This window comes from Triturus cristatus, chromosome 10 (assembly GCF_964204655.1).
Source record: "Triturus cristatus chromosome 10, aTriCri1.1, whole genome shotgun sequence".
Classification (NCBI taxonomy): domain Eukaryota; kingdom Metazoa; phylum Chordata; class Amphibia; order Caudata; family Salamandridae; genus Triturus; species Triturus cristatus.
In genome coordinates this window covers 1,126,300,860-1,126,314,585 of record NC_140593.1, presented here as the reverse complement: position 1 = coordinate 1,126,314,585, position 13,726 = coordinate 1,126,300,860, and the positions used below count along the sequence as shown (strand labels likewise).

At 45.9% G+C, this 13,726-nt stretch overlaps 1 protein-coding gene across 1 annotated transcript in view; it reads right to left on the bottom strand.

Annotated features, from left to right (window-relative positions):
* Window positions 1–13,726, bottom strand: part of LOC146796689 (testis-expressed protein 2-like) — a 223,467-nt gene that overhangs the window by 45,152 nt on the left and 164,589 nt on the right. Inside the window, exon 8 of the mRNA XM_085629372.1 lies at window positions 11,140–11,272. Within this exon, the coding sequence (XP_085485498.1) occupies window positions 11,140–11,272 (133 nt within the window). The remainder of the gene's footprint in view (window positions 1–11,139; window positions 11,273–13,726) is intronic.

The following is a 13,726-nucleotide window of genomic DNA, read 5'->3' as shown; positions in this document are numbered from 1 at the left end:
ATGCACACCACATGTGGTCCTATTGGGACATGTTAAAAGTGCCTCTTCTAACACGCGTCGCCTTTCTGCCATTATGCTTCTACTGGCCAAATGTAGAATTGCCATGCATGGGGGCACCATCACGGCCCCCTCAATAGACTGCTGGATACATGATATCACTTACTGTCAAGAGCAGCTATCAGCCTTTTGGGATCTAATGCCACTAGGTTCCAGACCCAAAGACATCTGGGCCCCTTTCACACACTGGGCGAATGCATGAACCGTAGCTACACCAAACACGACGAGGGCACGTTGAGCCAAGTGTTGTCCCCGCACCAGGCAATTGAACCAACTTAGAGAGATCGGCAACTACCCCGCGTCTGTCGACATGGACCGGGCGCAGATTAGAAAACAGATACGATCAATCATAGTATATCGATGCAAGACAATCAAGTTGTGCCTACTTGCTTAACACTGTGTTGTCTTTTCATATAATGTGCAACATACCACAGTCTACTCTGCTCAATGCCTTCCCCCCTAAACCTGTGCCCCAAAGTTAACTGGTTGATTGAGTGTTTATAATGCGCCATGTATTTCCATAGTGATACCAAAGGCTGCGACAAACTGTATGGCTTTTAATGTATAATCATAAACAATAAAATTAATTTTAAAAAAACTAAGTCACAGCAACTGTGATAAATCCAAGCATCACACAAACAACAACTGTAGAAAATTGAGTTGCACCTATTCAGCCGGAGAGCGGCAAAGGTGTGGTCCTCAGCCGGTGGAGCATTTCCGAGCTCACTGTCACAAATATATTACTAACACATGGTGTGATAGAGCACTGTTATTCACAGACAACACATTTTCCTTTTAACTCACCACAAAAATGACATAGACCTGCAGTTTTACTGATATGTAAAATATACAGAATACAAACGCTAGATAATGCGTGGGATCTCAGCGAACATTTATCATTTGCTCCTCACTGTGTCTTGATTTGTGTTGATTGTTTTTTAAATCTTTGTTTCCATCACACTTCAGAATTACAAAAAATGTGCTTCATTTGTGATCTCCTAACTGCTGGTGTATTCTGAAATATTTGTACAGTTAATTTGCATGTATTTTAATGTAGTTTGGAGTTTAAAAAAACTAGCCATCCTACAGCCTTTCTTTTCACACACTCCAAGCACTCTAGCCAGCTTGCTGCAAAGTTCACTTTGCAAAATGCTCTCACTTTGTGGTCAGAGTAAGAAATGTAAACACCAATCTCAAAGATAAAGGAATAGGCAGTGATCTGTCAGAGAACACAGCCTCTGTCTTTGAACGCACAGCAAATGTGGCGAGATAAAACAAAATGTAAAGGTACCTTTAAAAACAAAATTTAAAGGTACCTTTATAGATCACTCACTGTGTGAACTCCAGTGTGGTTATTTTAGGGGTGCTGCAGCACCCCTGCACCTCTACTTCCAGTTCCTATGCTTTGAGCAACAGAAAGAACTTCACAAATAGAGTACCCCATGAGTAACTATAATGGAGCAGAAGGCAAAGAGTGTAGGAAAATAGTACACAGGTGGAGGGGAGTATGGTACAGGGCAAATACAGTTTGAAAGGAGGGAAGATGAGAATTCATGGCAGATATAGTTTACAGAGGTGGGGGCGAGATGCATAGACGTTGCAGTATATAGTCAGGAGAAAGAATACTAAAAAAGGACACATAATGTACGCAGGGCACATTATACCATACTACGGCGCATGAGTATATAAGCAGAGGAGTGACCAACACACAGCAGATGCAGTGTTCAAGCAGGGGAGATGATGGTGCAAATGTGATACCGTTCGTAAGCATGGCATAGAATAGGACATAGCAGGCACGGTATACAAGCAGCGAAGAGCATAGCACACAGCAGATCTTGTATATAAGTAAAGGACAGCATAGCAAGTCTAGAATGGTGTATGAGAGATAAAGTGTACAGGCATGAAAGCGTAATGTGCATAGCTAGGGCACCATTGGGGTCAGCAGATACCGCATATTGGGGGATGTAATCTCACCGGTAAAGCATTTAAGCAGACGATAGAACATTAAGGATCACTGACACAATACCGTTACAAGGAATATTGTTGTCAATAATATCGGAACAAAATATTGTTTACCATAATATAGTGATCCTATACTTATAATGGTAAATAAATATTGTTTAATATCGTCAAAATATCCCAAAGAAATATCCATTTTGTAAAATAAATAGAGTTTAAAGTAGTAAATGTTTAATATTCTAATAAATAAATGTAATATTAATGTAAATTAAATTTATTTCACTAATATATAATACCATATATATATATATATATATATATATAAATATGTACTTATACAAACACACATATATATGTGTTTACATGTATATAAATATATCTAGCTATATTATATATATATATATATTTATAGATAGATAGTGAGAGCATGTTTAAAAAAATATTTATTTTACAATATAGAAATTGTTTTACATTTAAAAAAATGAATATGAAAATATCTATCTAATACAGTCGTACTAATCAATCAAAAATACTATTAAAATTAATATAATCTAAAATAAATACTTTTTCTTAATTGTTAGGCTATATATATATATATATATATATATATATATATTACCTACTGGCGGTCGCCAGTAGGTAGTTATAGTTAGGACCACGTTTCCATAGGAAATCCGCAACATTCTATTTTGAATAACTTTGGCGCCGGTCGACGAATCCTCGCGAATTTTTCAAAATAGGTGGGGCGCTACGCTCCGCTCCTACCCTGAAAGTCTCGGGGGGATTCGTCAAGCGGGGGCTGAGATAAAAGGGGGGTCCCAAAACGCGTTTTTCCCATGCATTTTTCCATAGGACCTTTGGACAGGGCTACAGCCCGAACGGCTGAACAGAATTACTAGAAATTTGGCAGAGAGGTAGTCCTCAGGTCAAGGAAGTGCCTTTTGTAGGTTTGGTGTAAATCTGTTCAGTAGATTCTGAGAAAATAGCCTTCAAATCAATATATATATCTGAGCCAGCTTACGGTGCGCTTACGGTACGCTTACCGTACGCGTACGGTGGCGTGCGCGAGCGCGATTCTGATTGGCTCTTATATCTAAGTAAACATTCGAATCGGCCGAAACCAGGAAGCGGCGGCCGCCATTTTCTCTCTCGCACTGAGAGTGATTTTTAAAATATAAAGCCCAAAAACATGTAAAGGGGCTGTTTAGACAGCTCCCACACACATAGCCATGTTGAGGGAGTCCCCAAAGATCCCCCAAGGCCAAAAACGGAATTTTTATTTGTTCGGTAATTTCGCCGATTACGCTTACCGTACGCGTACGGTAAAAAATTAAAAAAAAATAATAATTATCCACACTCTCTCCACCCCGTGTGCAATTGGTGACCGAAGGGCACCAATTGTGCATGGCTTATTACACATGAGATAAACTAAAATATTTAAAAAAAAATAATAAAAAAAAAAATTATCCACACTCTCTCCACCCCGTGTGCAAATGGTGCCCGAAGGGCACCATTTGTGCATGGCTTATAAAATATACGAAAAATTACAATATTACCTTTCAAAACGAAGTGCATCATATATCCTCCATGTGCGCACGGTGCGCGAAGCGCATTGTGCGTACATGGCCCATCTAGCGTAACGTAGGCACGCGGTGCGCGTAGCGCACCGCGTGCCCACCGTGCGTGCATGGCACTAACTGCGTAAAGTGGGCGCGCGGTGCGCGAAGCGCACCGCGTGCTCACTGTGCGCGCACGGTGCGCGATGCGCACCGTGCGCGCACGGAACGAACTGCGTTAAGTGGGCGCGCACGCCACGAATGGCGTAAAGTAACTTAGCATTTAAAAAACCGTACAAATTCACTGAAAAAACCATAGGTTTCACACACGTTATAGTTAGGAATTAGCATTTAAAAAACCTTGCAAATTCACTGAAAAAAACATAGGTTTTCTGCTGATGACAAAAATGTATGGAAGAAGAGCAAATAAGTGTCTAAATACAGTATTAGCATCAGCAGAGGATTGCGGTCGCGTGAGTTATAGTTGCCTGCACTAACTATAACGGGGGAATTTCATTGGTTTTTTATCAGTAAAATTTCCGCTAACTATAACATGTGTGAAACCTATGGTTTTTTCAGTGAATATATATATATATATATATATTTATATATTCAAACACACACATGCACAATAAACCATATATATTTTTTTAAATTATAAAATAAAATAATTATTATACACAATAAAAAAAATATTGAAAATTAAAGAATCCAAAAAACACATTTAGAAAAAATACCATAACCATTCAAATACACATGGGTTGGACTCCAAAATTTCAATAAAAGCAATGTTCTTCACAGATCCGCTTCCTGCCTGTGTTTGCCAGTGAACAAGAGCGTCCTAATCGCTCGAAACGCGTATGGCTTTTGAAACGCGTGGTGCATGCTGTCTGCACTGCCGCCTGCGGTTTGGTGTGTAATCCTGACATGTGAGGCTCCTCTAAGGGCAACCTTCTGTGTTTGATGTTATAGCGGCTCGCTCGGCCGCGAGGAGCCCCGACGCTTGCGGGCGGATGCCGAGTGCTGAGAATCAGCGCTGCTCCTGGGACGTCAGGAGCCTCGCCCGCAGTGATATTGGACAATGTGGTACAGCGGTGCATCCTGCGCTTTTCACCCAACAGGGTATTTGATTTCAACATAGGCAGGATTTGTGGCCACTTGGCAAGAGAACGATGGAGTCCTTCAGCAATACTTGGACTACAAGGACCAGCATGCTAATGGGCACGCCCACATGGGTTGGACTCCAAAATTTCAATAAAAGCAATGTTCTTCACAGATCCGCTTCCTGCCTGTGTTTGCCAGTGAACAAGAGCGTCCTAATCGCTCGAAACGCGTATGGCTTTTGAAACGCGTGGTGCATGCTGTCTGCACTGCCGCCTGCGGTTTGGTGTGTAATCCTGACGTGTGAGGCTCCTCTAAGGGCAACCTTCTGTGTTTGATGTTATAGCGGCTCGCTCGGCCGCGAGGAGCCCCGACGCTTGCGGGCGGATCCCGAGTGCTGAGAATCACCGGTGCTCCTGGGACGTCAGGAGCCTCGCCCGCAGTGATATTGGACAATGTGGTACAGCGGTGCATCCTGCGCTTTTCACCCAACAGGGTATTTGATTTCAACATAGGCAGGATTTGTGGCCACTTGGCAAGAGAACGATGGAGTCCTTCAGCAATACTTGGACTACAAGGACCAGCATGCTAATGGGCACGCCCACATGGGTTGGACTCCAAAATTTCAATAAAAGCAATGTTCTTCACAGATCCGCTTCCTGCCTGTGTTTGCCAGTGAACAAGAGCGTCCTAATCGCTCGAAACGCGTATGGCTTTTGAAACGCGTGGTGCATGCTGTCTGCACTGCCGCCTGCGGTTTGGTGTGTAATCCTGACGTGTGAGGCTCCTCTAAGGGCAACCTTCTGTGTTTGATATATATATATATATATATATATATATATATATATATATATATATATATTTATATATTCAAACACACACATGCACAATAAACCATATATATTTTTTTAAATTATAAAATAAAATAATTAATATACACAATAAAAAAAATATTGAAAATTAAAGAATCCAAAAAACACATTTAGAAAAAATACCATAACCATTCAAATACATTTTAAAATGAAAACAAATAATGTTAAATACAAATAACTTGAGATATGCACTTCCTACGATACGGTACGAGCACCCTTCTGGTCACCCATGCACGACCCCAAAACTCTTCCCAGATAGGCCACTCCATAGAAGCTCACTGAATCAACCACAAGCAACAGACTTAGTAGACTCACAGCCATCCACTGAGGTGCTATGTAAATGATACTACAATACAATATGAATGACCCAAGGCCTGTAAGGTAATAAAGTCCAGGGGTCATGAGGCTATCAATGAGCTAGGAAAAGGCTGTGTTCAGAGCGTCGCTGAAGGCTTTATATATGTGCCCCGGTCAACACATCCTTTACATGTACAATTATAAACAACTTATTGCAGTAATTATACCAAGTTCCGTAGTGACTGGCTCAAGGCTGGATAAGAGAGGGACACTCATCCCTTGTGCACATACGTGATTTTCTGCAGAGTTTTATATAGAGCGAACTTGACCCGAATCCAATCGGGTATCAGAGCACTTTACATAGCACCAGTTACGTTACATGAGGACACACATTCATTTTTTTGTTAGGCACGGGAAGATTAAGTGATTTGCCCAGAATCACAGGAGGTTTAGCATCGTCACCGAGACTCGAACCCAGTTTGCCCAGGTCCGAGGTCGAGCGCCCTAACCGTTAGGCCAACTCCTCTCCTGAGAAATAAGGCTCCTGTGTGCTAGTTGGGGTGCTGAAGAACTTCATTATTTCAAGAGTGTTACCTCAGAACTGGCTGTAAAACCAGTAAAGTTGTAGACACCATCTTTGGACAGCTGTCCTGCAAAATGAATTGCTTGGCCCGATTATAAAAAGCAGAATTTAGGGATGCACCCCAGGGTTGGGCTCCATCACTGTAGCATGGGACCAATAGCTACTAGGGTGACCAACCGTCCGTAAATTTCACGGACAGTCCGTAATTTCGGCTGTCTGTCCGTTGTCCGTGAAGGATTCTTTAACGGACGCCATTTGTCCGTAATTTTAGCCGGCACCGGTCGCACCACCCTAAAGCCGGCACAGCGCCCTTCTTGACTCCGATGCTGTTGAGGTCAGGTGTAACAGACTCCGATGCAGCACCAAAGCTCAGATACCCAGCAGCATTGGCGAGGCCCAGCGGGATGGCAACCCTCACACCTTCAGCCCTTGATGAGCTGTTAAGAGGTGCTTGAAGGTGACTGAGAGGGAGGGGCTGCAGCTTCAGGCGCATCTATTCAGATGCAAACAGCTCTGAATGCGTCATGCCGCTGCAAGAGGGGCCTCACACATTCCCTTTCTGCCCAGGGCCCCAAACATCCTAGAACCGGCCCTGATTACCCCGAGGCAGCACCTGGTTCTCTTCACAGAGCTTAATTACTGTCACTAAATTGTAAGCAAACCTCGTTCTTCAAACGTGTTCTATAATGTAATAAAATAAAGAAATGGCACAATCGCACCCAAACTGATTAACAAAGTATGGAGGACAATCAGTTAAATCAGTTCTCTTGGAGTATCTCCTTTAAGTACTGTACATCACAGTGGGGGATGGCAAAACTAACATTTTGGAAAGAGAGCCTGTCTTTTCGTTGCTTTGTCCAGGAGGGGGGTGAGGAGCCCTACCCCACCCTGTAAGAGACCAAGATGATACTAGAATACTGCATGCCCACCCCTGTGCCCACCCTGGTGGATCCTGTTCCCCCTCCTGTGATGGCTCCCCCCCCCCACCTCCCAGTGATGGCTCGTGTCCCCCCTGTGGTGGATCCTGCCTCCGCCCTGGGTGGCTTCTGTCCCAGCCCTGGAATGGCTCCTGCAGCAAGGGTGAAGTTCTTGATGGGCCTCTTCTCAAAAAGGCTCAGCTCAAAATTTATATGAAAAGGTGGGCGAGTGAGTAAGTGAAGGGATGGGTGGATGGCTGGATGAATTTGTGAATGGGTGAATGGATGAATGAAAGATTGAATAGATGGATAATGAGAGAGGATGGATGGATTGATGAGTGAGTGGAAGGATGGATGAGAGAAAATGTAAATAGCTGGATGTGTGGGTGGAAGGGTAGCTAAATGGGCAAAAGGGTGGATGGATGAGTGAAAAGGTGGATAGTGAGTGTGCGTGGATGGATTGGGTAGAAGAGTGGATGGATGAGTGCACAGATGGGTAGGGTGAAAGGGTGGATGGATGGATAATGGATAGATGAGTGAAAAGATGGATAAAGGGATGGATGAGTGAAATGATAGATGGAAGGATACATGATGGATAGGTTTGCAAATGGTTGAATATGTTTGGATATGGCTGGGTTTACTTATATACTATTGCGTGACCTCCTCTGATGTGTCTGTAAAACTTACCTATTGTCCTGAAGTTTTGTCCTGAATTTTTACCTCCTGTCCTGAATTTGTATCCTGAATTTTGACTCTTTGTCCTGAATTTTTACACTCACCGTCCTGAATTTGCACCAATGCCAGTTGGTCACCCTAATAGCTACATTTCATAGGGTGCGCTTAGCTCTGTCCAGCCTTCAAGGCACTACTCCTTGAAGCCCACTGTTTAGAATTTGATGGTGTCAACCATGGCACTGCCAAGGCAGTCGTCATGTTGGGTGCGAGCAGAGCAGACACTTCCCAGTTATAACGTGGGGGTCAATGAGAGTGTTTCTCTCCTATAACTCTTTTTAATGTCTCTACACACTTTCTGGTGCTCGGTCCCAACCCCCTCCGCCCCCTTAGCGCGCACACATATGTGCAAACGACGCCCTCCAACTGCGACGCGCTAATGGTCTTTTTAATTCCCCTAATCCGGACATGTAGAGGGTTAAAGGGTATAATTATCGAAGACAGCTGTGCTCTAGGCATGTCCTAATTAAAAGGAAGACGAGCACCAGGATTCTAATTATGTCAGGAGAAGTTTGCTAATAATACCACAGCGCGAGAGCACGTGCTGCCCAGCCTTCCGATTCCAGGCTAGGCTGGGAGGAGAGAAGCAAGCCAGAGTTGCGCATGCGCACGCCTGCTCTGGAGCAGAGCCGCTGGCGGCCGTGAGAGGGGCTGGGCAAAACCAACAAAGGAGGCCACACAAAAGTAGAGCAGCAAAAGGACTGACTAGAGATCAAGCAAACCAGAACAGCTCATGGCCAGTGTTGCTTCAGTTCTCACTCGGTTTTGTTCCATTGTCTGCTCTCCTTTTGTTCTTCCTCTGCTCTTCTTCTAACACGATCTGATTCTGAATCTGATCTTGTTTTGTTCCAACTAGGCACTGATACTACTTTAACTCTATCCTAGTTCTATCCTGGCTCTGAACTTGGTTTAGATCCGGCTATGCACCAATTCTGCTTAGCACTTACCTGGTTCTATTCCGGCTTTGAACTGGTGTAGATCCAACAATGCACCAAGTCTGCTTCACACTTTTCTGGTTCTGTCCCGGCTCTGAACTGGTTTAGATCCGGTTACGCAGCAAGTTTGCTTTCACTCTGGTTTAGATCTAGCTGTGCACCAATTCTGCTTAACACTTCCCCAGTTCTATTACGGCTCTGAACTGGTTTAGATCTTACTATGCACCACGTTTGCTTAACTCCGCCCTGGTTCTATCCTGTCTATGTACTGATTTCGACACTTCAGGGCATATCAGCAAGGGCCGGCGATAATTATCGCTAAGCGCACTTTGCGCTAGGATAATTATTGCCAGCAATCGCTGGATTCTATCGCGGAGATAGCGTGCAATCAGCAACGCTTATCTCCAAAGCGATAGAAATCCAAGCGTTAGCAACAAAACAGTGCGATTATCGCTGGAAATCCAGCGATAATCGTACTGCGACAGGCGATACCTTGCTGATAAGACAGGGTGGACTTAGCCATGTAATCCACCTCCCATTGGATTAAATGGCTTAGTCAGATTGAAAGCAGGCGTACAGGAACCTGTGTTAAGCGCGGTTAGCGCTACTTTAATGATCGCTAAGCAGTTTAGCGATTTCCTTGCTGATTGGAGTAATGCCGGTTAGCGACATTCTCCACCTTATTTTGCAAGGGTACGCCCACATTGCATCTCATTGGCGACGCAAAGATGGGTGTAAGGGAAACCAGCGCTGAGGCATGGGAACACGCGTTAGCGTGCCCATGCTGATAGTGCGATAAAATTATCGCCGCTTGTCGTCCGAAAATGGACGCTAAAGCGGCGATAATTTTATCGCCAGCCCTTGCTGATATGCCCCTTCTCTGGTTCTGTTCCAGTTCTAAACTGATTTAGATCTGGCTATGTACCACGTCTGCTTAACCTTGCCCTGGTTCTATCCTGGTTTTGTACTGATTTCGATCTACCTCTGCCCTGGTTCTGTCCAGACACTGAACTTGTTTAAATCAAGCTATACGCCAATTCATCTTGCACTCTGCCCTGGTTCTATCCCAGCTCTGAAGGTGTCTAGAGCCAGCTCTGCACTGGTTCCATCTACCTTTGGCGTGGTTCTGTCCAATGTCTGATCTGGTTTCGTTCGAGTTGTACTCTTGTTTTTCTCTAGCAGAAGACCCTGTGCATTACAATAACCCCAAAAACCAGCAGCATGCAAGGAGATAGCTACGCCTTTTGTCTTATACAGTTTTAGTGCTCAGGAGAGCTGAATTCTGCCTCTATTAATAGAAAATGAAAAGATGCCGCCATTAACTATAGCCAGGCGAGTTCTCCTACATGGCAATAGTGGCAACCAATAATGTTGACTCAAATTTCATACCCAACGAAGGAAAGGAGTTGATACTTTCACGGGCGTGGTTGACTATCCTGATAGAGTTTGGTTTTAAGAACCTTGCAGCGGCTGATAATCATTCAATTTGATATCTATGTGACAGAAAATGCCTTTGGAACATTTTATCTGCAAAACACAAATATGGAAAAAATTTGGCCAACTCTACAAAGGGAGAAGAAAGTTTAAAAGTCATGTTCTGTAGAGGCAAAGTTTAGCCACATTTAGGATCCCTTCGGCATTCCTCTCCAATGACTACTCACTGTTAAATTGAAATCCCACCCATCTAGTAATGAGTGCGGATTTCAGTGGCGGCTATGTTGCCTTATTGACCTGTTCCCTTGAGAAATGTTCTGACTCTTCACCAGAGAAGGCCCAAGAAGCAGCAGCAGCTGAGCTCCATACTGGCTGGCACTGTTATTTCACTTGCATCTAAGAGTAAGGATATACTAAAAGGGCTCTTAGTGGAATGTGGGGTCGTAGGCAAAGAAGACAGTAGTGGTGTTGAAGGATAAGCTAGGTCTAATCAACGGAACCTTCAAGTAATCGATTGGAGGAAAGACCATGCCTGTTACATTCAGACTCACAAATCATTTGAGATCAGGATTTCACATTTTGAGATATAGACTCACTCAATATCCTCTCATAATGTTTTTTCTTCTGTGCCTTTTTTATCAGCCCACCTGCATCCTAGCCATAGCAGATAGCAGACAGATATTTGGCAATCCTTACCCTTCTTTGCAAGTGTCCGCCTGGCCAGTTACGCCCTGTAGCGCCTCCTTTCCCAGCTTGCACAGGTTCATCTTGGTCTCGAGCGTCATTTGCAGTGATCCGCTGTAAGTGATTTCCATGTCCACCCATAGCCCTGCCGAGACAGAAGAGACCGGCGGTCAACGCACCGGGTGAAATACCAGATACACCACTCAGTCTTTTTACGGAGGCAGCCGCAAAAACAGTGGGAAGGACATTCCTATGCAAAAGCACTGAACTTTATGAAAATATCAAGATGTAGGACATAGAACAACATTCCGAAAGAAGCACCTCCCAGTAGTAATATACCCACTGGAAGTTCCAGTACCAATGCCCCAACCTCCCTTAGTGTCATTTGTTGCAGCCCCGTGTGGGGGGCGTAAACGGAGACTATATTAAGGGTGCGCCCTTCCCTTGTGCCCGAGACAGCGGAGAACCTGCCCAAAGTGTCAGTCCATGAGTTGTGTGTGATAAATGGGCAACCCCTTCGGAGGAGAACCCTCACCCCCCTGGAACCCGAGGAGAACCCCAAATGCACCACCATGGTGTAACCTTTCCTATTGAAGGCCATGCATGAATTTCCGACCAAGTGAGTTTCTTGTAACAGTACCAAGTTGAGTTCCTGCCGCTTAAGATATTGTTGGACAATGCCCCTCTTGACCCTCTCCCCCAGACCATTTACATTCCAAGTGGCTACTCTAAGTCTTGTACCCGGTGCCATCAGTCCAGTGTGATAAGGGAAGTATCAAGTCGGATGCCCCCACCCACAGGTGACAGTGAGGGAACCCCCACCAGGCACTGCACAGAGAAACAAGTTGTACAGGGCAGCATCCATTGTGACCCCAGGCACAGCTGAATATAGAGAGATGTGTGATCAAAACATGCCAATAATCGTAGTGGACCAATGCAAGAAACATAATAAACATAAAAAACCTCCCCCTCCCCACCCTCCCAGCCCCCTCCCTGCCTAGCGAGCCTACAACTGCCCGCCACCCCCCAACTAGAAGAGTGCGAGTCGCCCACCCTTAACAAACACGGGGACTTGGGCAACCCCACTCCCATAGAACATTTATCTAAACTACGAAAAATCCGCCCCGGCCTCCAGACCCCGTGGGCGCAACTGATGCAATAGTTAGTGTTGGAGGCCCAGGCTGCGCCGAAACGCCCAAAGTACGGATTAATAGCAATGTCTATCGTTCAAAATCAAGTGGCAGACAAGGGCCCGCAACCGGCCACCAGTACCCAGCTTAACACCATCAAAGCCGTTCATAGTTACCCCTCGGGTCCCTGTGAGTCCAAATCCGAGGTTGGCGGGGAACGCCGTTGCTGTCGCCAGTCGCCAGGTCCAGTCGCTGTAGGTGGAGACTTAATTGGCTTCTTGCCCACAGTAAGCCAACCGTCCAGCCAGACCCGGGCGTCCTCAGGGCGTGTAAAAAAACATAGTTTTCCATCGGATTCCACTCGGAGCTTAGCTGGAAACATCATGGCATATTTGACCTCATGCTCTCTGAGAGCTCTCTTCACCTCCAAGAAACTACGCCTTTGCTTCTGGACCCTCAGCGTGAAATCTGGGAAGAAGGTGACCCGGCTGTTCTCGATTGTCACTGGGGGGGCCGCCCTGGCGGTCTGAAGGATCACATTGCGGTCTCGAAAGTTGAATACATGAGCCAGGAGCGGCCGGGGGGGGAGCCCCCGGCTTGGGTCTCCCCCCAGGGACCCGATGGGCCCGTTTAATGGAAAAGCACTTGGACAGGCCACATGGCTGAAGATTTTTCGGGACAAGTTCCTCTACGAAGAGATCTGCGGCCTGCCCCTCCGCCCGTTCCGGTATTCCAATAATGCGAACGTTATTGCGTTTCATCCTACCTTCGTAGTCATCGAGTTATAGTGCCATGGCCTCGTGGGATGTGCGCAGCTCCGAAACCTGCTTTTTCAAAAGGGTTTTGTCAGACTCTAGTTCCGCCGATTTGGCCTCAACTGCGCCCACTCGTTCCGCCATCCGTCGCATGTCCTCCCTGATCAGGGTCACCTCAGTGGCGACCGTGTCGATCCGGGTCTCTAGGGAGGTGCACACTGCGGTAATTGCCGCGAGCAGGTCTTTGTTTGTGGGTTCTGCCTTGTCACTCACGGCTGCTGCCGCGTCACGATCATTACCTTGCTGTTTGTGCCATGCAAACGTCTCCAGTTTGGTCTGAGCCGTCACACTACCACTGCGGCCCGTCGCCATTTCTTCTCCCTCAGGGGGCCACAAGGGGGGATCCGGATGCACCAACTACTCACCGCCGCCTGCGGTGAACCCTACCACCCGGCCTTTGGTGGGTGTAATTCCACTCGCCGCCTGCGGTGAACCCTACCACCCGGCCTTTGTGGGTGTAATTCCACTCGGCTATCAATAGGGGTATCTTTGGTGTTCGCTAGGCCCCAGCTGGGAGCCGAGAGCCGTGTCTCGTGTCCGGTGCCAGGCGTGGCGCCTCTGGATAGCCACGGGGTTGTGCGTGAGGGGGGGTGAAGCCAGGGCAAAGAAGAGCGGGAGTCCTCAGCGCTGCCACGGGGCACCCCTACCTCACAC